Below are 22490 nucleotides of genomic sequence, written 5' to 3' on the forward strand. Positions count from 1 at the left end.
CTGATAGACTACAAAAGTCGGACATAGACTCTTTTAGCTTTCTAAATATACTGAAATCATATTGTTTGGTTTTGTTTTCATGGAGAAAAATGCAAAAAACAAAAAAAAACACGACACTTTTGGGATTGCTTTACCTCATATCTCCACAATGGGAGCACTTCAGAACATAATTCAAACAGATTCAGGAAGCTACAGTGTAGGGCTACAACTTTTGTTTTTGACCATTTTTGGTAATTGGTCATGTGACCATCATCCCAACATCCCATTACATGGACCCTGATAGGTAAAATCATTCTCCTCTTGGTTTTCTTCACTTTTTGGTCAAACCAGGTGATATTTCCCTTTTGGGATGGAACCTGAAGGCAGTGCCTGATGTTCTGTATACCATTTTTATATATATTCAATTTTTCCGCTATTTTCTGGCTATTTTTGGATATATTACTATATTTGGAATTGGACCCTGGACCCTGACAATATTACCCAACATGATGATCAGCAATGAGCCCTAATTTTTCCTGATTTTATTGCTATTTTACATTTGGAAATGCACCCTGGACCCTGAAAGGTCAGCTGCCACTAAAAATGAAATATTCAATGAAAGCGCCAGGTACACATATGAAAAGTGCAATGAAATCTCCTAGGAATAAGAATGAAATATCCATTGAAAGCGCCAGGCATCCAAATGAGAAGTGCAATGAGATATCCTGGGGCTAGCAATGAAATATCCAATGAAAGCACCAGGTATATCTATGAAAAGTCCAATGAAATATCCTAGGAACAAGAATGAAATATCCATTGAAACCGCCAGGCATTCAGATGAAAAGCACAATGAAATATCCTGGGGCTAACAATGAAATATCCAATGAAACCGCCAGATATATATATGAAAACTCCAATGAAATGTCCTGGAGCTAATAATGAAATATTCATTGAAAGCGCCAGGTATCCATATGAAAATTGCAATGAAATATCCTGGGGATGAGAATGAAATATATATTGAAAGCGCCAGGTGTCCATATGAAAATTGCAATGAAATATCCTGGGGTTGAGAATGAAATGTATATTGAAAGCACCAGGTATCCATATGAAAATCGCAATGAAATATCCTAGAACAATGAGATATGCGATCTCATTGAACCTCTAGGCATTATACACATCGCCCTCCAGGCATATGTCTGGTTTTTATCATAAAAGTGTATACCACCCATCAAACTATGGTCTTTTACCTCCACGACTTGAGGTAGCGAGACACGTCATGTGGGATGATTACCAAGCGAATATGCCCGAACATCTACAAGAGTATAAAGACAAACTGGTTGAAGAATGGGTTCAATCTGGCCGGATGGTGAACAAGCACCCCTACCAGAGAAAGCCCGCATATTATCCTCAATTTCGAGATGGGGATCGCTCAGATTCCTTTCGAGCTTGGAGTCAAACTCAAGGTTCTATGCCGAGGGACCCTGGAACTCAGGACCAGGGCCAGCCTTCAGTTTTTGGGAGCGTAACCTCTGTAGACCATAAACACTTGCCTCCAACCAATTCAATTTCTATGGCTCTAAGTCGAAATCACCCACTCAGCCATTTCCCCGATCGCAACTCTAATGTTATAGGAATAACGACGAAAACACCAGAGGATAACGATCCTCATAACCCTTGGGTCACTGTTCATCATAGTCGCTCTCGAAGTGGTCGTTTGGGGCTGAGTCAGCCTAGCAAAAGCATGTGTTTTGCTAGTCCCCAGGAGGAGCGACGGAATCCATCCCCCGATTGATTTTCAGTCACCAACTATTCTAGTCACAATTGTCTCGGGAGGAACGTGGGGCCGTCAAGTGGAGGTAGACCACCAGGCGGTGGAGGGCCTCCGGATGACAATGATCCTTCAGGTGGAGGAGGACCATCAGGGCCTAGGAACCATTGATCGGACGGGTATCCAGCACGTTCGGGAAGTTATCAGTGCAATCCCCGGCAGGGACCCCCTGGTGGTAGTCCTCCTGGTGGAGGTCCTGGCTTTAGTCTCGAACCGGACGAAGAAAAAGGGAAAGGGGATTGGCAGCTGAACAACAAAATTAGCATTGCAATGATACCACAATGGGATGGGAATCCTACAACTATGATTGATTACATCATGGAAATCGCGCTGCTTGCTCGCCTTTCGAAAAGGATCTTCAAGGAGATAGGTCAGATAGCTCCTATACGATGGACAGGTCTAGCGAAGGGTTGGTGGATGAATCTACCTAGTGCGGATCAGGCTTATTTCTCGCAAGATTGGGAATGTCTCGTATCGGGGATACGAGATCACTTCATGAACGACGAATGGCTCAACGACAGGGGTATCGAATTCGATGCTATGCGTTTCAGACGTGGTAATCAGTACACACGCGAGACTCCCGAAGAATATTTTAACCGACGAATTCGTCTGAACATGGTCCTTCACCCGGAAGAAGTTGATGGTCCTACGGTCACTCACAGACTTATGAATCGACAGCCAATCCTGTGGGGATCGATCCTTAACACTGCTACATGCCCTAGTGTGGTGCAGTTAATAAAGCTAGCCAAGTCCATGGAAGCTAATCTAATCGCGCAATACTACAACGGATTGTGGATAGAAAAGTATAAAGCGGCTAATATTGTGGAGACAACTTCCCCCGTAAACTCAGAGAAGAGTCACGGAGAAACCACACCAGCTACGTCTAAGGAGGCACATGTGGTATTCAAAGGAGGACCGAAGAAGCAGACAGATTGGCCGAAAGGAAAGACTATTGCGGGGTACAGCTACTGCCGAGACGACTCAGTAGTCAGCAAGATTCCCCCTCCTGGTCCTTGTTTCATCTGCCTCAGTCCTAAACATTTCTTCTGGGATTGTCCTCATAACGCCAGGTTCTTCGCAAAATCAGCGCATTCAGCAGACGTAGTAATAGATCAAGAGGAGATAAGGGACTTGGACATAGAGTACTACAACCATATCGCGGCCGCTATGACATCTTCTTCCACTTATGTGCTGTCTGATTCTAAGTCTGAATCATCAAGTGTCCCAGAGATCACAGATAAATGTAATCGGAATGAACGAAGGCGTGAGAAATTCGATATGAAGACGAAGCACAAAGGAAAGCAGAAATTAGAAGTACTCCCCTCAGAGAATAGAGCAACTCGGCGAAGGATGAAACTACCTAGGCTAGCCGCCGCAGCATCGTCTAAGCCTTCTCTAAACGATCCAGAGGCTTATAGATTGGAGGAGCAATTGTTCTCGGATGAGGAGAATATCTCTGATTATCCAGACCCAGATACTAGCGACTCTGGATCGCAGTCCAGTAGAGGGGATGAAGAGTCCACCTCCACCGAGTCATCTTCCTCTTCCTCTGTGAATTTACCGTCTTCATCAGCAATGAAAATGGAGTCGCGAAGGGTGACCATAGAAGAGGAAGAAGACCCTGAAGCTTCGCCGCCATCAAGGAAAACTGCGTCACAAAAAGTTACTATTGAGGAGGAGGAAGACCCCAAAGCCCCTCCCATCGCTAGCGCTCCTCGCAGTCCACAACACAGCCAAGAGGCACAAAAGGAGTATATTCCTGAGGAATCGGAGATCATCCCAGCCTTGAAGAAAAAGACCAAGCCAGAAGGATTAGGGTCGCTAGGTACTCAAGCGCTTCACATCAAAGCTCATATACAGTCCATAGGCAGAGGTGAAGTGAAAGCGCACTTAGACTCAGGAGCCGATATTACGCTCATGTCGGAAGACTTCTGGAAGCAAATGGGTACTCTGATGAAACCAAAGGAGGGGATGAGAATGAAGCTCTACCACCTTACAGGTCACGCTAAGGTTTTAGGCTATGTGAAGACTCGCTTATATTCTCAAGCTACGGACGGTGCATGGATCAGCTTCGAACTAGAAGCGTATGTAGTGCAAGGAATGAAAGTTCCCCTACTACTAGGCGAAGACTTTCAAACGGCTTATGAACTACATGTGAAACGATACGCCACAGGGCATTGTGAAGTCTCTGTAGGGGACAGTTCCAGAATAATCCCGGCCTCGTCTGTGCATAATGTCGATTTAGGATTCGAGATACGTCAAGCGTATCTAGCTAAGCCTTTTGTCCGTGCCAAAACCGCTAGGAGGAGTAGGGCAAGGGATTTAAAGAACATGCCAAAAGATTTGCAGCCGGTCTATGCTACGGAAGACGTACGAATAGAAGCTGGGAAAGTGAAAATGGTTAGAGTGACAGGTGCCATCAAAGAAAGAAAAGATTGGCTTGTGGAAAGAGTCATAGTAGGAACGGACTCCACCGACATATTAGCCGCGCCCTTTATGTGGATTACTTCGGACAACCCTCTCCTGCCAGTAGCAAACCCGGGAACAAGACCATTATATGTAAGGAAAGGCGAGATCCTGGGAAGGTTAGCAGACCCTTCAGCGTATCTAGACCACCCAGATGAAGATACGTTACCCAAGTACGTAGCATCCGCTGAAACTATCCGGGCAGTCATAACAGGAACCTTACGAGAGCAAGACCTGGGCAAGGCCAACAATCCCCCTCCCATAGTTTCGGATGACAAATTGGAGGGAGACGAGAATTGGGGGCCTAAGACTACGGCCGTGCCAGAGGATCCAACTTATGGGCCAGTGTCAGAACTAGTCAATCTTGGGCCCGATATCCCCGCGGATATACTGCCAAGGTTAGAGGAAGTACTACAGAAGAACGCAGAAGCGTTTGGCGTGGATGGCAGATTGGGACATGTAGACGCTAAGGTGTCAATCCCTCTTCATCCAGGTACAAAGCCTACCTCCTTACCCATGTACGGGGCATCCCCCGCGAAGTCATTGATCAGCAGGTTAAAGCTTGGTTCGAAGCCAGAGTAATCGAACCGTCGGTCAGCCCCTGGGGTTTCCCAGTCGTCGTTGTTTACAGGAACAGCAAAGCTCGGTTGGCAGTGGACTACCGGAAGCTTAATGCGAACACCATTCCGGATGAGTTCCCCATTCCCAGACAGTCAGAGATCATTCAAGCCTTATCGGGTTCTCAAGTCTTATCTTCATTCGACGCCCTGGCGGGGTTCACTCAGCTGGAGATCCAGGAGGAGGAGCGTGAGAAGACTGCTTTTAGGTGTCATTTAGGTCTATGGCAGTTTCGTAGAATGCCCTTTGGTCTGCGAAATGGTCCCTCAATTTTCCAACGATTAATGCAGGGTATCCTCACACCTTACCTATGGCTTTTCACGCTGGTCTACATCGATGACATCGTTGTATTCTCGAAGTCATGGGAGGAACACCTGGGCCACCTAGACTTGGTCTTGGGCGCTATTGCAAAAGCCGGAGTAACGCTGTCACCTTCCAAGTGCTTTATCGGCTATTTGTCCATACTCCTCTTAGGACAAAAGGTCTTGAGGCTCGGACTGTCAACGCATAGAGAAAAAGTCCAGGCTATCTTAGAGCTGGAGCGTCCGACATCCGTAGCGGATTTACAGAAATTTCTAGGAATGGTGGTATACTTCTCGCAATATATTCCTTATTATTCATTTATCACGGCGCCTTTATTTGTGTTATTAAAAAAGGGAGTGAAATGGAGATGGGAGGCGGAACACGAGATAGCGTTCCAAGAAGCGAAGGAAGCGTTAGCAAAAGCACCCGTACTAGGGCACCCAGTTCAGGGATCCCCTTCTCGCTTGTATACAGACGCATTGGACGTGGCCTTAGGCGCTTGCTTGCAACAAGTCCAAACTATCGCCGTTGGTGATTTGAAAGGTTCACCAGTGTATGATCGATTAGCGAAAGCTTGGGAAGCTGGGGCATCAATCCCGAATCTCATCCGCTCTCTGACTGCCGAGGTTGAGGAAGGAGGCCCGAGTACGGAATGGGGGGCCACGTTAGATGAGACTATAGTAAAGGTGGAGAGAGTCATAGCATATTGGAGTAGGTCTTTGAAATCGGCGGAAAGGAATTACAGTACTATGGAGAGGGAGGCATTAGGAGCGAAGGAGGCTTTGGTGAAATTCCAACCATTCATCGAGGGAGAAACGGTCATTCTCATTACAGACCATGCCGCTCTCCAGTGGGCAAGGGTGTACGAGAACGCGAACAGGAGACTGGTAGCGTGGGGGGCGGTGTTCACAGCATATCCAGGGCTCAGGATTATACACAGGCCTGGACGCATACATTCCAACGTGGATCCTCTATCCAGGCTGCCAAGAGTACCGCAGCACAGTTCTCCTGTTAGAGATGACCTATTGTCTATCAGCGCTGATGAGGAAAAGTGACAGGCAGCCCAGGAAGCAGAAGATAAAACTGGTAAATCAGCAGCCCGGAAAGCAGCCTTCACGGTATGGTGGTGGGAAGACATGCTAGAGACACATGCCTTCGTAGCACAATCGAGGGCGGAAGCCACTGCTCAACTGCCGAAAGCTTTTCCACAGGCCGACGAGTGGTCATATCCAACTGATGCTCATTTAGGAGGAGAAGAGGATTGGGAGAATAGAGCTCACCTACTAGTCGCCTTAAGCCCAGAAGTTATAGGCAATTTCGTCAAAGGATATGAAGAGGATCCTTTTTTCAGACAATATTACGCCGATGAAATTCCTAATCCCAAGATTGCTATCACCCCTTCCCACTTTCACAAAGGATCCAACGGATTGCTTTATTTCATCGACGCTCGATGGGAGACTAGGCTATGTGTACCCCGTTCACAAATACAGTTCGTATTAGAATGGATACACGAGTCACCTCACGAAGCGGCTCATAGTGGGTACATCAAGACGCTAGAGAGGGTCCGTGAGTTATTCTTCTGGAAGGGTATGAATCGCAATATGGAAAGGTTTTGCGAGACATGCGATATTTGTCAGAAGACCAAAGTCGACAGAACCAAGAAGATGGGAGCATTATGCCCAGCACATGTACCTTCACGTCCCTTTGAAACGGTCTCCTTAGACCTTATTACTGGATTGCCACCATCAGGCGAGGAGAAATACACAGCCGTCCTGGTTATAGTGGATAAGTTAATGAAATTTGGCCTCTTCATACCCACCCACGACACCCTTACTCAAGAAGGTTTTGCTAAACTATTTGTCGAGCGCGTCGTGCACGTATACGGCATGCCGCACAGGATCGACTGGTAGCTACCACTTACATCATGTACTCCTGAGCTGTACCATAGAAGTTCCTGCTTAGCTACCGTGAATGAAATGAAATGAATTTTCATTCATTCACGGCACCTGTTTCATTCTAGATAATTTATTCTGTTTCATTCATTCCTGGCGACTGTTTCATTTTTTTCTTTCATTCCACCAGGGCAACTGTTTCATTCCTTGCTTCATTCTTCTCAGGTGCCTATTTCATTGTTAGAGCTGGGAAAATGATTATGTAATTGATACAAAATATTTAAGTGCCTTATTTGGCAACAGCATGCCTATCTCATTGTGTATTTGAGCCTCAAATGCAAAAGTACCCCCATATGGCCTCCCACACCACTGCAGTAGGGCACAACACATATCAGGCATAATTGTATATTATTTCCTTATTTAGATGTGTGTTAAAACATCGAAATTGTTGCCTGAAAGAATGAAACAAAAATGAAATAACTGCCTGGAAAGAATGAAATGAAAATTCCATGGCAATGAATGAATGAAAAAAATGAAACAGTTGCCAGGAATGAATGAAACGAAAGAATAAAGCAAAAAATGAAACAGTTGCCATGGTGGAATGAATTTAAAAAATGAAAGAGTCGCCAGGCATGAATGAAACAGAATAAATTTCATTCTTGTCAGTAGAAATGAAGAAAAAATTGAGATGAAATGAAATGAAACAAAAAGTATTTCATTCTCGACGGCAATGAATGAGAATGACTTGGAATGAAACAGGTGCCGTGAATGAATGAAATTTCATTTCATTTCATTCACGGTAGTTAAGCAGGAACTTCTATGGTACATGCCAGGTTTTACATGATGTAAATGGCAGCTACTAGTGCAGGATCATCACAGATCGAGATAAGCGATGGGCCACAGGTTTTTGGAAGACAGTAGTAGCTCTGCATGGTTCCAAGATGGCTCTATCATCTTCGCATCATCCCCAAACTGATGGGCAGACAGAGATCTTGAATGCCACCATAGAACAGATGCTAAGAGCATATGTCTCCAGAGACCGTAGTTCCTGGGCTGCTTGGTTGTCCATCTTAGCATTCGCGTACAACTCAACCAAACATTCTTCCACACAAGACGTGCCAAACGGCTTATTATTCAACTATCTTCCGAAAGTTTCGACTGGGGAGATCCAAACGAAGCAATGGTCACAAGAGGAAGGGTTTCACCCTAGCGATCAAGGGGAGGAATACATAAAAGCTATCAACCTACGGTGAGAACAAGCTCGGGATGCCCTCGTAATCGCTCAAGAACGGCAAGCTAAGGCATTCAACAAGAATAGACGTCCTGTAGAAGAAATAAAGCCGGGTGACCAAGTACTAGTGAATCCGCACACCTTGAAATTAGTGGAAGTGCAAGGCACAGGACGAAAGTTAGTGCAGAGAATGATAGGGCCCTTTGAAGTTATGGAGCGAATCAACCCGAACGTGTATCGACTCAGACTGCCCGACTCTTACCCGATGCATCCAGTAATCAACATAGATCACCTAAAAAAGTACAAATCATCCCCCTCGGACTTCGAAGATCGGACAACTCTGCCACCCACTCGAGATTTCCTACCAACCGAGGAGTATGAGGTCGAAGCTATCATAGGTCATAAGTCAACGGGCCGAAAGAAGGGCAACAGAAGAATGTTCAGAGTTAGATGGGTAGGATACGGTCCAGAATCGGATTCTTGGGTTTCTGAAGCCGATTTACGCAATTCTCCGGAGCTTAAAAGAGAATACTTGGCTAAATTGGGACTAGACTAAGTTATACATGGCCCTGTTCCCCAAAGAATTTTTAGAGTAAAAATTCAAACACCGCTGGGAATTTATAGGGAACTGTAAGAAGGAGAAGTGCTCTTCATTCCCCAATACTCTAACAAAGCGTTCAAACCCACACTGTCCTTACTACCCAATAATCCTGGCCCCCCCAACTTCCTTCATCATGTCTAAACCTCCTACCTTCCCTCCCCCAGTTCATGTCCAGAATCCATCCTCATGCCCTAATCCTTTGTGCAACATCAGAGCATCCCATGAATTCCATCATCTCATCCCTATACCAGCCATTCCTGTAGGCGTTCAACAGCTGAAGATAGCCCGGTTCCCACATCCTAGCCCTTTTCCTATGGTGAATTGTTGGAAGCTAGTATCCCCAGCTGCATTTGATCCGGAGGAGGAATCGTGGGCATACTTGTCAGATGGTTATGGCACGGTCGGATTGATGAAGACGCCTATTGAAAGGGAAGGATGGGTGCTTTATGACGCAGTAAGGGAAGGAACGTTAATTACTCGAGTGGCTTTTCCAAAGAAGAGGCGTTGGTGTTGGAAATGGTGGTGAAGGGAGGAAGAGAGTGCAGGGTGTCCCAAATCACCCTTTATATGCTTCAAGTCTTCACACGAGAAGTTCCTTTCTGCGGCCTTTACGTTCTATTCATAGGTGGAGAAGGAAAGCTCGCTTCTAAGTAAATAATTATATAATTCGCATAATTACGTATTGGGCAGGAACGGTGGGAAATCGAAAGTCCTCCTCTCCCCTCGATGAGAAGCATCGATTGACTGGAAATAAGAAGATCGCTACTCCGCTTGATCCGATACCCTCCTGCGTTACCTCTACCTGCTCGGACTCACTTACGAAGCCAATCTACTGACTTTCCAGCATGGAAGTACCGCAGTTTACACATACCAAGACTCCAGAGGGTCACGACTTGCGACAATACGAATCTAGACGAAGAAAGAGTTGCTTTGGCTACTTTGAGCCCCCAGTGGTAGATGATTCCCTATCATTCCTACTGCCTCCCTTTTCCCAGGTCCACAGTCGCATAGTCATGATGAAGGGAAAGATGTGGGAGTTGTGGTCTCCGAATTCGTTGGTCGACGTGTTCTACCCCGGCATATGAGCTCCAGGGTATATCGCTGCTATGGAAGCAGACTGCGCAAGAAGGCGATTCGACGGACACCTAGGTTGTTTCAATCCAACGAAATCACCCCAACACTATGATCCTCGGAAACCGTGGTTGAATTTCATACAGAGGAATAAGACAGCCTCCTCAAGGATCGAGTACATTCCGCTATGGACTGCCTGGGTTAGTCTAGCACCAAAGGGAAGGACTATGGATGGGGACAATTAGATGCCGCGTATTTGCTTCACCTCACTAATCGGAATATTGAGTTGGACGCGACAATGTCCAGTTTAAGCGCTGTGGCCGCCATTAAACTGGATTACTGGGATGGTCGACCAGTACTGCCCACCGACAATGACTTTCAGGAGTTGAGAGGGGAGGTACACTTTGCGGACACTGTCGATAAGGTGGCTTTGATCCAAGCCAGGTTGAAGTTGAAGGATGCGTGGATTTGGACAATGAACATCGTTATTCATGAGGGGAGTGAAGCGGTTTCAGAGCAGTGGTTATCGGAAGTACCGTTTGCAGCCGATAATGTGATGGGAGCCTGGATAAACGGAGCAAAGGAGAACAAAGTTTATTGGCTCCTGAAACACAAAATTCCGTGCTTCATCATCCATGAAGTCCCAACGCGCGACATGTACCTTCATTTTGAAGATCACAAGAATCCGGACTTCGTAGCTCAGACAGATGCCCAGTATTTGGTGCAAGAGCATAACGGCTTCGACAACCTGGCTTACAGACATAAGGCTTTAATCAACGCTATAGCAGGTCAAGAAGGGTTACCTCGAGCATTGCCAGACTTGTCAGAGGAGGAGCGGTCGGGGTCGGATCCGCGAAATCAAGGATGGGATGGAGTCAAGCATAGACTGCTGGAAGAGACACCAGAGGTAGTGATGAAGCAGTGTCGACCCCCAGCCTCGGACCGTTCAAATCCGTCAACACAGCTACCGCCGAAGTCCAGCTCAATTGCGAGTATCCCAGATCCAGAAGTCCGTTCGCTGGCTCGAGAACAAGTGGAATGGATAGTGCCCCCACCAGTAATGGCTGTCACTCCAGGACGATGGACGTTTTGGAAAGAAGAGGATCTAGATAGGAACACCTCATGTTTCTGCCCAGTATCTTCGAGGCCAGAAGACTGCGAACAAGTGTATTACGACCGCGTTAAAAGAAGGGAACTATTCACCATTGAAAACCTCGAGGTACTCCCTGGCGCAATTTCAGATGTGAAATTATTCGGTTTTCCTGCGCCAGAGGCCCGATTCGTGGAATTGAAGGAGGGAAACGAAGGTCCTGTAATCATAAATGAGTATGACGTGTCTCATTGGTTGTATTTGAGTGCCAACGCGAAGAAGGGCACAGTAGGTCAAAGAGCATCTACCCCACCTCCTACGGCTTTGCCCTTACGATCTACTCTCCTCAAAAGCGGCAATAATGCACCGTCTCAAACCACAAAATCCACTCCACCACGGCCTGCTCCTTCCCCTCCCCAGTCCCTTGCTGCTCCAATGAACATAGCTCCTCCCCAGAAGCCCGTCCCTACGGAACCTCGCGCTCATCGCCAACGGATCAGCCCGATTCCTTCAGAGTCCACAGTACTAAGCGGGGAAAGTGCATTAGGTCGTAGGCCTCGAGCTCTCACTCTGGAAGGGGAAGATTGAACTAGGACTGAAGACATTTCGCAACTTAAGAAAGCGAGGAGTATCGGGCCCCATCCTGATTTGGCCAAAGGCTTACCAGTACCCGCTACTCCATTACCTCCATCTTCATCGTCCGCACTCACTTCATCTGGGACTCCGTTACCAAACACGTCGTCGTCCGCGAGCGTTAGTGTGAACACTCTTACAAACCATTCCGCCGACTCTCGTTTCTTATGTTTTGAGGGACTGCCTTTCGAATGGGAGGAGTGTCTTGCGTGGTTTTATGGGATGGCTGTTTCGTCTCACTTTGTTTGGATCAACCAGATATACAGGACGGTTTCTGATTCTCGCCCCCTTATTTGGTTGGATATGAAATCTAACGAAGACACTTGTATGATGCGGGGCTTCTTAACTCATCAAACCACGGAAAGGGACGAGAACGCGTTAGTAATCAGTCATTTCGTCTCAGAAGCCACTTTCGAGGAAGCTGTACAATGCCACACCCATAAGTGGGAACGACCCCCCGCTGCACCTCAGACGATAGTGGATGATCCCATGGAAGGGCCCTCACAGCCAGCTCCCTTGGAAATGTGGCTCACCTCTCTGGCACGATTGTCCCCGGCGCCCGACGTTACTCTTCTACATCGAGCTGGGGTCACACTGGAAGAGTGCGTGGAAGGAACGCAACGTCCGTGTCGGGCAGGAAAGAAACATCGTAAATTGAAAGCTAAATACCAATCGAACCCGTAGCTGAGTCTTGTGATGTGGGGGGCTTTGTGAGGAATACCTTGGACATCACGCAACGCAGCCTTACACATGTATATAGTTGTTTACTTCGTCTGTACATAACGCGGGAACCCTATACTAGGGTTCTCTATCATCTTGCCATTATACTATTATGTCTATCGACTGACCCTTGCATCATGCGAGCCCTCGAGCTTGCCACCTTCATCAACATGTCAAGCCGGCTGAGCATCCTGTCATCTGCTCATTCACACGGAGTAAGCGCTGACACACTGTCAGCCATCCTCGTCCTCTCTCCTCGACTTCACTCACAAGAAGTCTCCGAACACGGTTTCACACGACTTCATTGCACTTTCATTAAAACCTAAGGCTCTTTCATTATTAGTGTATGGGTTATTTCATTACTGATCTCATTGGCAATTTCATTTAGATATCCAACACTTTCATTGCACTTTCATTGGATATTTCCTTAATATTTCATGTGATTTCATTATGCTTTTCATAACTAATGCCCTGCGCTTTCAATAGATATTTCATTAGAAATGTTGGGGCCACTCATTGCGATTTTTCATTAATAATTCAGGCAATTTCATAACTAATGCCCTGTGCTTTCAATAGATATTTCATTAGAAATGTTGGGACCCCTCATTGCGATTTTTCATTAATAATTCAGGCAATTTCATAACTAATGCCCTGTGCTTTCAATAGCTATTTGGTTAGAAATGTTGGGGCCTCTCATTGCGATTTTTCATTAATAATTCAGGTGATTTCATTGCGCTTTTCATAACTAATACCTTGCACTTTCAATAGATATTTCATTCTTATCCCCAGAATATTTCATTGCACATTTCATATGGATCTCTGGTACTTTCATTTTACCTGTCAGGGTCCATCCAATCAGATGTTGGCATGATGGTCACATGACCTATTACCCAAAATGGTTAAAAACAAAAGTTGAAGCCCTGCACTGTAGCTTCCAGAATCTGTTTGAATTATGTCCTAGAGTGCTCCCATTGTGAAGATATGAGGTTAGAGATTTTTTACACTACTGGCTTTTTTTTTTGTTTTTTGTATTTTTCTCCATGAAAACAACACCAAACAATGAGATTTCAACACATTTAGAGAGCTATGAGAAGGGGCTACAATTATTGTATTGTGGGAAATTTGACCAAAAAAGGAAGGTGCATACCCAAAAACAGAAATTGACACTGACAGACTACAAAATATTTCTGGTAGACTCCTAAAGTCAGACATAGACTATAAAGTTTACTAATAGACCACAAAAGACTACAACAATTGGATACAGACTATATAGAAAAGTTTGTAGTGTTACCTTTTTGGACAAGAAAAGTTAGTTGTGTCTGCTTTTTTTCATTACAAAAGTTAGTAGTGTCCGCTTTTTTAAACTACAAATGTTTGTAATGTCCACTTTTTCAGACTACACAATTTAGTAGTGTCCGCTTTTTCAGACTACAAAAGTCAGTAGTGTCCACTTTTCCATTATAACAGTCAGTAGTGTCCACTTTTTTCATTACAACACTTTGTAGTGTCCACTTTTTTAGACTACAAAAGTTTGTAGACTGCTTTTCTAAAATATAATTTGTAGTGTCCTTGACTGTGCATGGATTTTACCATTACTGCATCATTGGTTTTGACATCATGCCCAAGGTTGCCTTTCATCTCTTTTTATATGAGAACCCACAATCCCATCTCTGATATCAGTCAACCTTCTATCCATATGAGCAGCCAATGTTTTATGTCTGACTATAGACATCCTTGACTATCATTTCAAAGGTATAAATTCTCTGTCACAGCCTATCCTGTCTTTAAATATCATGATTAGCTGTCACTTTTTAAGCCCTCATCACAGTAAGTATCACAGGTAGCAAGAGTTAATGATAGAGGGCAGTCTGGTCTTCTCTTTGACAATCTTCATCCAGGATTCAGGTTGAAGACAAGGTGGAACATGGTTGACCTTTTCTATCATGACCTGACTTTGGTGTGAAATGTGATAAAATCTACAAGGACCACTCAACTTATCATCCATCCAGTATTGTAACTCACTTCAACGTTGACTATCATTACAGCTAGGATGGTAGCTAGTAATATGAAAATACAGTACAGCCTCCATTGATGTGAAAAACAGACAAACTTGGGCATGATATCAAAACCAATGAGGTAGTAATGGAAGAACTGTACAAACTATATATCAGAAAAGCAGTAGACAAACTTTTGTAGCCTAAAAAAGCAGACATTACTAACTTTTGTACTGAAAAAAGCGGACACTACTAACTTCTGTAGGTAGCCCCTTCTCATAGCTCTCTAAATGTGTTGAAATCTCATTGTTTGGTGTTGTTTTCATGGAGAAAAACACAAAAAAACAAAAAAAAAGCCAGCAGTGTAAAAAATCTCTAACCTCATATCTTCACAACGGGAGCACTCTAGGACATAATTCAAACAGATTCTGGAAGCTACAGTGCAGGGCTTCAACTTTTGTTTTTAACCATTTTGGGTAATAGGTCATGTGACCATCATGCCAACATCTGATTGGATGGACCCTGACAGGTAAAATGAAAGCACCAGAGATCCATATGAAATGTGCAATGAAATATTCTGGGGATAAGAATGAAATATCTATTGAAAGCACAAGGTATTAGTTATGAAAAGCGCAATGAAATCACCTGAATTATTAATGAAAAATTGCAATGAGAGGCCCCAACATTTCTAACCAAATAGCTATTGAAAGCACAGGGCATTAGTTATGAAATTGCCTGAATTATTAATGAAAAATCGCAATGAGAGGCCCCAACATTTCTAATGAAATATCTATTGAAAGCGCAGGGCATTAGTTATGAAAAGCATAATGAAATCACATGAAATATTAAGGAAATATCCAATGAAAGTGCAATGAAAGTGTTGGATATCTAAATGAAATTGCCAATGAGATCAGTAATGAAATAACCCATACACTAATAATGAAAGAGCCTTAGGTTTTAATGAAAGTGCAATGAAGTCGCCATGGAAGGGTTATGAAATTGACAATGAAATCAGCAGGAAGACTTATGAAATATATCTCAAAACTTCCCCATAGTTTATGAAAAGTTCTGACAATTATATGAATGAAATAGATAGGACATCCTAATGAGATGCCTCTCATAAACCTTGTGACAGTTCCTTTGAGATGACCATTGGCATTGCCATTGTTTTATCATAAATATTGGTTCCCACTGGTGACAGAAAGCGGAATAATCTCTCCCTGGGGTTCCATCACACGAACGTAAGAAATGGCAGAAGTTTGTCAAGCAGTACCATCCAGAGAACACCTTCCTTGAAACTTCCCCCAAAAAGAACCTGGACTACATGACATATACCAGGTTTGATAGAGAGCGACGATGGCAGATTTTATTCTTGAACCACCTAAAGCTCCCCCCCGGCTGTGTTTCGGACATTGATATTTTTGGCCAGCCATGTCCCGACAGAACCTACAAGGACATGGCTCAGAAACGAAAACAAGTACGACGTCCTGCTTGGATTTACAACTGAATGGATCCCAAGACCGACGACATAAGGAAGGAAGCTCCTGTCCCCAGACCAGAGGACCTTCCCCTCATTCGAGGACCTCCTCTTCCCGTGCCTGGCAACAATGGCGATGATGACAATGACAATGACTGGTACTACCCTGATCTTGACTTCGGTGCTCCTCAGGTGAATGATACCGGTGACACAACTGAACAGCTACCTAAGAGCGCGACTACCCTGCCCGCTGCTCCAGTAGTAGAATCTAGGACCACAGCCATTGGCACGACAATGAATTCTACTATTGAAAGGATGGACGCGAGTCCTCATACTGTTCAACCTCCTGTAGAACCACTGAAACCAAGACGTTCTGATGATGAAGTTTCTTTAGGAGCTGAAGATTCTACCGCAGAAGCTATGGGACCACAAATTGCAGTTGACACTCCTGTCATGGATGCTGTAATGGATGAAAGAGAAGCGGTCATAGAGGACCCATTAGAATTTGCAACTTCTTGCCTTATGATTTACGGTGTGCCGTTAGCTGAAGGTTTCGAGTCCATGCAGACTAGGGTCTCGAGCATTGCCACCCAACTCCACCTGTACGTGCGGCGAATTTTCAGGACAAGCTCTGAGCGAACTCAAAGCTTCTGGCTGGAAGTGGAGTCGGTTGATCAAGTGTGACAACTTCGCAATTTCATGCACCATCGTCATGAGAATGGGGTGGAATTGCTACTTTCATTCGCTAACTATGAAGACTATGTGGGAGCTCTAGCTCGGGCAACTCATTCATGGCCTACACCATTGAGTTTAACCCCTAGTCAGAATCTTGACCCTACAGTGGCTCAGCTTCCTGCCGCCAGCTCTTCCGCTACAACCAGTCAACTACATTGCTGTTCTCGAGATCGAAGGACTTCTCATTCTACAGAGCGCATCTGCTACGACAGGTGTCCTCTTTCCTGTTCCTGTTATTGTTCACCAGCACAACCCGTGAACTCCCGTTGAAGATATCAATGCTCTCCATCCCCATATTACAGACAACACTCTCCATCCCCGTATTACAGACCACAGTCTCCTCATAGGCGTTCAATCTCCCCTCCGAGGTGTTGTCGTCATGTGTCCCATTCCCACTCCCCTTTTTACAATCGAACCTCTGTAGCGAACGTCAGCACCCAGTATCCTCAGCAGAGTAGGAATATGGACCAAGACTTCTCTGTCCCTGTAGTCCCCAGTGCTCCGGCAGCCTTGAACCTACCACATGGCGCCCTGCTGCCCTTCGGCGCAAACATTGCCTTCATGTGGTCCCCATCAGGGAACACACTGAGTCCCGTATTACTACAAGGTAACGGTACAGTCCTGCCCTACCAGATGCCCCTCTCTGGACCTACTCCAAGTGCGCTCCTGCCCTGGCCAGTTGCTGCGGCCTTACCTGTGTCAAGTACTGACCCTGCCCCCTCCATTCCTGAGCCAATCATGTCTGCCTCCACTGCAATCTCAGATGAGTGCAGCCTGCCCTCATGTCCAGAATGTCCAACAGTCTCGCTGCTAGAATGCGCAATCCAGTTCCATCTATTCCCCTATCATCTCGTCTTTTGGATCTGCATGATTTATCCTCTCGACTATCCGACACCCCTAGGGTTTCACTAGCCGATAGATTAGAGGTCGCCGGATCCATGGACATGGAACTCCCTTCGTTTTTTGTTCCCATGACAGTGGATGATCCACATTTGGCGGCTGTCAGTGACATGATGGCAAACGCCGGACCATTAGTGTTGGACCCAGTGCAGTATGACAACCCTTGGAGGCCTGGTGACCCTGTTGATGAGGAAGAAGTGGAAGACAAATCCATGGAGGAAGTCACATGGAAAAAGACTAAACAAGGAAGGCGATCAGGGCAGAAGATCCAAGACATTTGATGGAGGGATGAAGAAAGGGAGGAACACAGGAGGTGTAAGCAAAGGCAGTTCTGAAGCTCGTCTCCAAAGTTTTCGACGATGCTCCACTCTCATGGGGGGGCTTTGTAATGGCGTATGGGTACCCTCACCTCTTGCATGATAATTGAAGCATCATATTTACCTTTGTTTGTTACATATTATATAATGTCATGTACACGTTGTAGCACCTTACCTTTTTGCCACTACATCTATATAATATGTGGATCAGGTCATGGTTATGGACGACGGCTAGGCAGCCTTATGCCTCCCCTCTGGGATACCAGAGCCCGGCGTCGGGTGACAGCACCCCCGATCCGGGGTCACAGGATGACTTAGGCACTCTTCCGTCATGCGGAACAACGCCACCAACTCTATTCTCAATCGAGCCTTCTAACTCTGCCTCTTGCTCCGTACACTTGTGGACTCCTCAAGAAGTCCAGGATGACACTGCAGTTTCACACTTCCCCCTAAGTGATGAACTTTCGCCTCATAAGTAGCTGAAGTTGTTGAAAGTCTTGAGGTTTGTATTGAGCTCTCTGTCATTGAGAGTTGAACAGGGTATAGCTGGGGAACTTCTAGATTTCGAAGTTACAGGGATTTTTGGTTGAGAATTGGTAGTGTTTGAAAGTCCGGTTCGGTCCAGTTTTTTGATGCCCAGGGGCGTTAACCATAACCGTAACCGGTCTGCCTTTTCCCCAGAAGTCAAAAGACCAGACCGGTTTCGGTCTGCATCAGTTTTAACCGGTTTATGACCGGTCGTTAGGCCAATATTTTAAAATTATGAATCGGTAAATTTATTAGCATCTCTAATAGCTTCAAAACGAGCCCAAGAACGTTAAATTCCGTTAGGAATTGGTGCTTCTATAAAATAAGTCTGGTACATCTATTATTCCCAAAAGTAATTTACATTTTAATTCATATCTCTCTCGTTTTTTTACCAAATCGTATGTGCTTGGGTGCGTTTTAAAGGGTATTTAAGGGGCTACAAAAGACCGGTTCACGTTAATGGGTTTTTTTGCGGTCTTTACATTTCAAAAATAAAAGACCGTAACCGCAGGTCCGGTCTTTTGCAGTCTTGGTCCGGTCTGGTTACGGTCTTTTTCCAGTCACGAGACCGGACTTCCAAACACTAAGAATTGGACAGAGTCCTAGTTGATTTGTCAGGGGAGGAAGATCATGAGTGATCTGAAACAAAGGGTTGACTTAGCGAAGAAGGGGGAGCACCCCTAGTAGGTCTCTGATGCCTAGATTCTTTGGATCAGCCTCCTTCTTTCACTACCACTCTAAGCTCCTCTTCTGTAGATAAAACTAAGCCGGCCAGGCTGTCATTGGATCCCACAGTGTCCACCTTTTGTGGGAACCTGTTTGAGGGACTACCTCAGATTAAGTAGTCTGTGTAGCAACAACGGAGTAATCTGGTGAGCTTTGATGGAGAGGTTGCCACATTGGTGTGAAGACCTCCTAGGGAAGGTGTACTTTACACTCCCCCACATAGTCCAGTTGGACTCCAGATGGACTCTGGCAGACTCCAGCTGGATATCCAGAGTCCATCTGGAGTCCAACTATCATACAACCAAATGTCTATATTTCTGGATCATCCAGGTGGAGTCTATCTGGAGTCTGTATACTCTGTCTGGACTCCACCAGACTTAGACCTTAAGTTGATAATTGAGGTACTTAGATTTCATGAGACAAAGAAAATTGAAGTGTATTAGCAACTACATAAGTTGATTTTACTACATTCTATGTTACAGAGAGGGGGAAAGGAGTGGGGGGGGGTGGGAGTGGTGATCAGGAATGGAGGGAGGGGGTAGAGAGGAATGGAGGGGGAGAGAAAGGAAGGGAGAGGGAGAGAGGAATGGAGGGGGGAGGGAAAGGGAGAAGGGAAAGAGGAATAGAGGGAGGGGGTAGAGAGGATTGGAGGGGGACAGAGGAATGGTGGGGGAGGGAAAGGGAGAAGGGAGTGGAATGGAGGGAGAGTGGAAAGAAGGGAGAGGGGGGAGAGAGAGGAATGGAGTGGGGAGAGAGGAATGGAAGGGGGGGGGAGTAGTGAGCAGCATGGGAGGGGGTGGTGAGTCATGGAGGGAGGGAGGAGTGGTGGTGCTTGGCCCTCGTCGCGTCCCGCGTGGGCGTTGTATTGTCGTCCCAGGGCGGCCGTTCATCGTCGTCGCGTGTCGCCGTTGTCACGGTCGCAGTTGCGTGTTGCCGTTGTCGCGTGTCGTCGTCGTCGTCGTCGTCGTCGTCGTCGCGTGTCGTCGTCGTCGCGTGCCGTCGTTGTCGCATGTCGTGGTTGTGGTCGTTTTCCCGTGTCGTAGTCCTCGCGTGTCATCGTCCTCACGTGTCGTCGTCCTCACGTGTCGTCGTCGTCGTGTGTCGTCGGCGTCGCGTGTCGTCGTTGTCGTCGTTGTCGCATGTCGTGTCGTTGTCGTCGCGTGTCGTCGGCGTCGCGTGTCGTTGACACGTCATCGTGTCGTGGGTGGTGCTTGTCGTCAGCCTCGGTGGTGGTTGTGGGCTGTTGTTGGGGTGTGGTGTTGTTGCGTGGGGTTGCTGTTGTCGTGAGGTTGGTTTGGGCGAGGTACGGTGGTTGGGTGTGTCGAACGAGGTTGGAGATGGTGGGAAGGTGGTGGTGGGAAGACAAAAGACAACGACGCGGCAACAAAGCCAACGTGCTTTCGGAACGTGCCGGGAGCGAGGGTATATGATGTGTAAAAGTTATAGAGGTAATAAAGCCATCGTGGTGTAGTGGTTTATTGCGGCAGTTACAGCTGCCCAAGTGATTGAGTGTTCAATTCCCGGTCATGGCATTCTTTTTTTCTGGTCTAATAATAATAACAATAATAAATAAACAGAAATTGTAAACTCTTTCTGGACTCCATATGGAGTCTGGCTGGTTGACTGTGTTATGAGGTGGAGTCCATGCAGTCCAAATGGTGGACCTGGACTCCAGTTGGAGTCCAGGTGGATCCTAGACTAACATTTGGCTGGGTTGCCACCAGAGAAAAAATCTGGATGAACAGCAGTAATCCATCTGGAGTCCGCCAGAGTCCATCTGGAGTCCAACTGGAATATGTGGAGGAGTGTAAAGTCCTCTAGGGAAGTCTAACTGGAGTCTTAGGAGTCAATAATGATACGCAAGTAGCTACTGATGCCCTGGAAAGCCACGAGCATAGATGTACTCTTCCCTCTTGGATAGCCGCAGAAGGATGTAAAGTATCTTCTGCAGAAGACGGAGAGGGAAAAAGAAGAGTTCAGCTTCAGGAGAGTCACAAGCTCTCCACAGTAATTCACTATGCAACATTGACCTTGATACAATATCCCTGTAGTGCGTGAAGTCGAGTCATGAGGACGATGCTCAATGTAGCAAGTGGAAACAGAAATGATAGTTAGATCGTACAAGCATGACTAGGGGATTTGTGACTACTGTGACTGCATGACTGTGAAAGTAAGATTGGAAATATCCTAAGTAAGAGTAGTAGAAGGGTTTGACCAATACCTGCCCATTACAATCTTATTCTCTGCTTCATGCAGGAAAAAGTGGAAAATGAGGTTTTGACAGCTCCACAAATATGTCATGTGAGGGTCTGAAAAAATATGAAGAATTAAGTATAGTGTTTACAGGTCCGGTCCATAGGACCGAAAAAAACCAGTGGACCAGACTGAACCGGACCATGGTCCGGTCTTTTTTTCGGTTGCAGTTACCCCAATTTGGGGTTGGTCTGGTTGCTGGTTGCCTCATTTCAAAAATCTTTCAAAACCGTTCAAAGACCAGTTTAAATCGGTTGCAACCGGTTAAACGGTCATGTGCGTTATATACCCTTGTAACCACGTTTATTACCTTTAATTGGGTTTTTGTTTCATCAAAAACGGTTAAGAACTGAGAACAATATAACCAAATTCATTTTGGCACAAATACTTGTTTGTGCAACTTGTACCAGAATGACTTTAATTCTAACTCACTCAAACTTTCATCATTTTGCTTGATTCAATTTTTGGATATTGACATTTTAAGTATGAAAATATACTCACCATCTATCAATATATGGTATACATCAAATAATTTACAGTTGCCACATTACATTTTGCCCAAGTCTTTATGAGATGTAATTCGGTTTCAGTCATAACTATGTCAAGTGTTCATTAAATTTCTTAAAAATTGGTAAAATAATGGGTATTTATATGTTTTACTATGATATATAACCAGTTTATTTTTTAGAGTAATAATAATTGAGATACAAATGGTTTATATTGGTATGATAAATTTTATGCAAAAAGACCGGTCTGAATCAGTTTGAACATGGTCCATGGACTGCAAAAGACCGGTCCTAGGTGGTTCGGTTCGGTTCCCTCAATATCTGGGTCGGTCCTAGACTGGTTGCGGTCCACGGTTGCCTGTTTTCAGGGCAAAAAACCGGACTGAACCGGACCTGCGAACACTAATTAAGTACTACCCTACTCAGTATCAGAACTTTGAATCATTTCAATTGGAGTAGCAGTTGTTTAAATATAGGTGTAAGGAAGGGGCTTGTTTTGGGTAGATCAAAAATGAGGTTTTGAGAGTTGTACAGATACTTCATGTGAGAGTTGGAAGGATATATAGTACTAGCCTAGTCAAGTATACAGAATCTTGAATCATTTCAATTGGAGCAGTGGTTG

General features: G+C 45.4%; 3 protein-coding genes across 3 annotated transcripts; all 3 read left to right on the forward strand.

Annotated features, from left to right (window-relative positions):
* Positions 1 to 9051: 9051 nt before the first annotated feature.
* Positions 9052 to 9662, forward strand: LACBIDRAFT_326069 (uncharacterized protein; the record flags this gene model as incomplete). Its single annotated transcript, XM_001879660.1, has 2 exons — positions 9052 to 9372; positions 9609 to 9662. 2 exons carry the CDS (start codon positions 9052 to 9054, stop codon positions 9660 to 9662), a joined length of 375 nt encoding a protein of 124 aa, XP_001879695.1.
* Positions 9663 to 10287: 625 nt separating this feature from the next.
* Positions 10288 to 12820, forward strand: LACBIDRAFT_326070 (uncharacterized protein; the record flags this gene model as incomplete). Its single annotated transcript, XM_001879661.1, has 4 exons — positions 10288 to 11629; positions 11681 to 12314; positions 12473 to 12647; positions 12776 to 12820. The coding sequence occupies 4 exons, from the start codon at positions 10288 to 10290 to the stop codon at positions 12818 to 12820; spliced, it is 2196 nt and encodes a 731-aa protein (XP_001879696.1).
* A 3113-nt stretch (positions 12821 to 15933) lies between these two features.
* On the forward strand, positions 15934 to 17819 carry LACBIDRAFT_326071 (uncharacterized protein; the record flags this gene model as incomplete). Its single annotated transcript, XM_001879662.1, has 4 exons — positions 15934 to 16505; positions 16753 to 16850; positions 17129 to 17296; positions 17467 to 17819. The coding sequence occupies 4 exons, from the start codon at positions 15934 to 15936 to the stop codon at positions 17817 to 17819; spliced, it is 1191 nt and encodes a 396-aa protein (XP_001879697.1).
* Positions 17820 to 22490: the final 4671 nt, after the last annotated feature.

The sequence above is a fragment of the Laccaria bicolor genome, genomic scaffold (genome assembly GCF_000143565.1).
Source record: "Laccaria bicolor S238N-H82 LACBIscaffold_9 genomic scaffold, whole genome shotgun sequence".
Taxonomy (NCBI): domain Eukaryota; kingdom Fungi; phylum Basidiomycota; class Agaricomycetes; order Agaricales; family Hydnangiaceae; genus Laccaria; species Laccaria bicolor.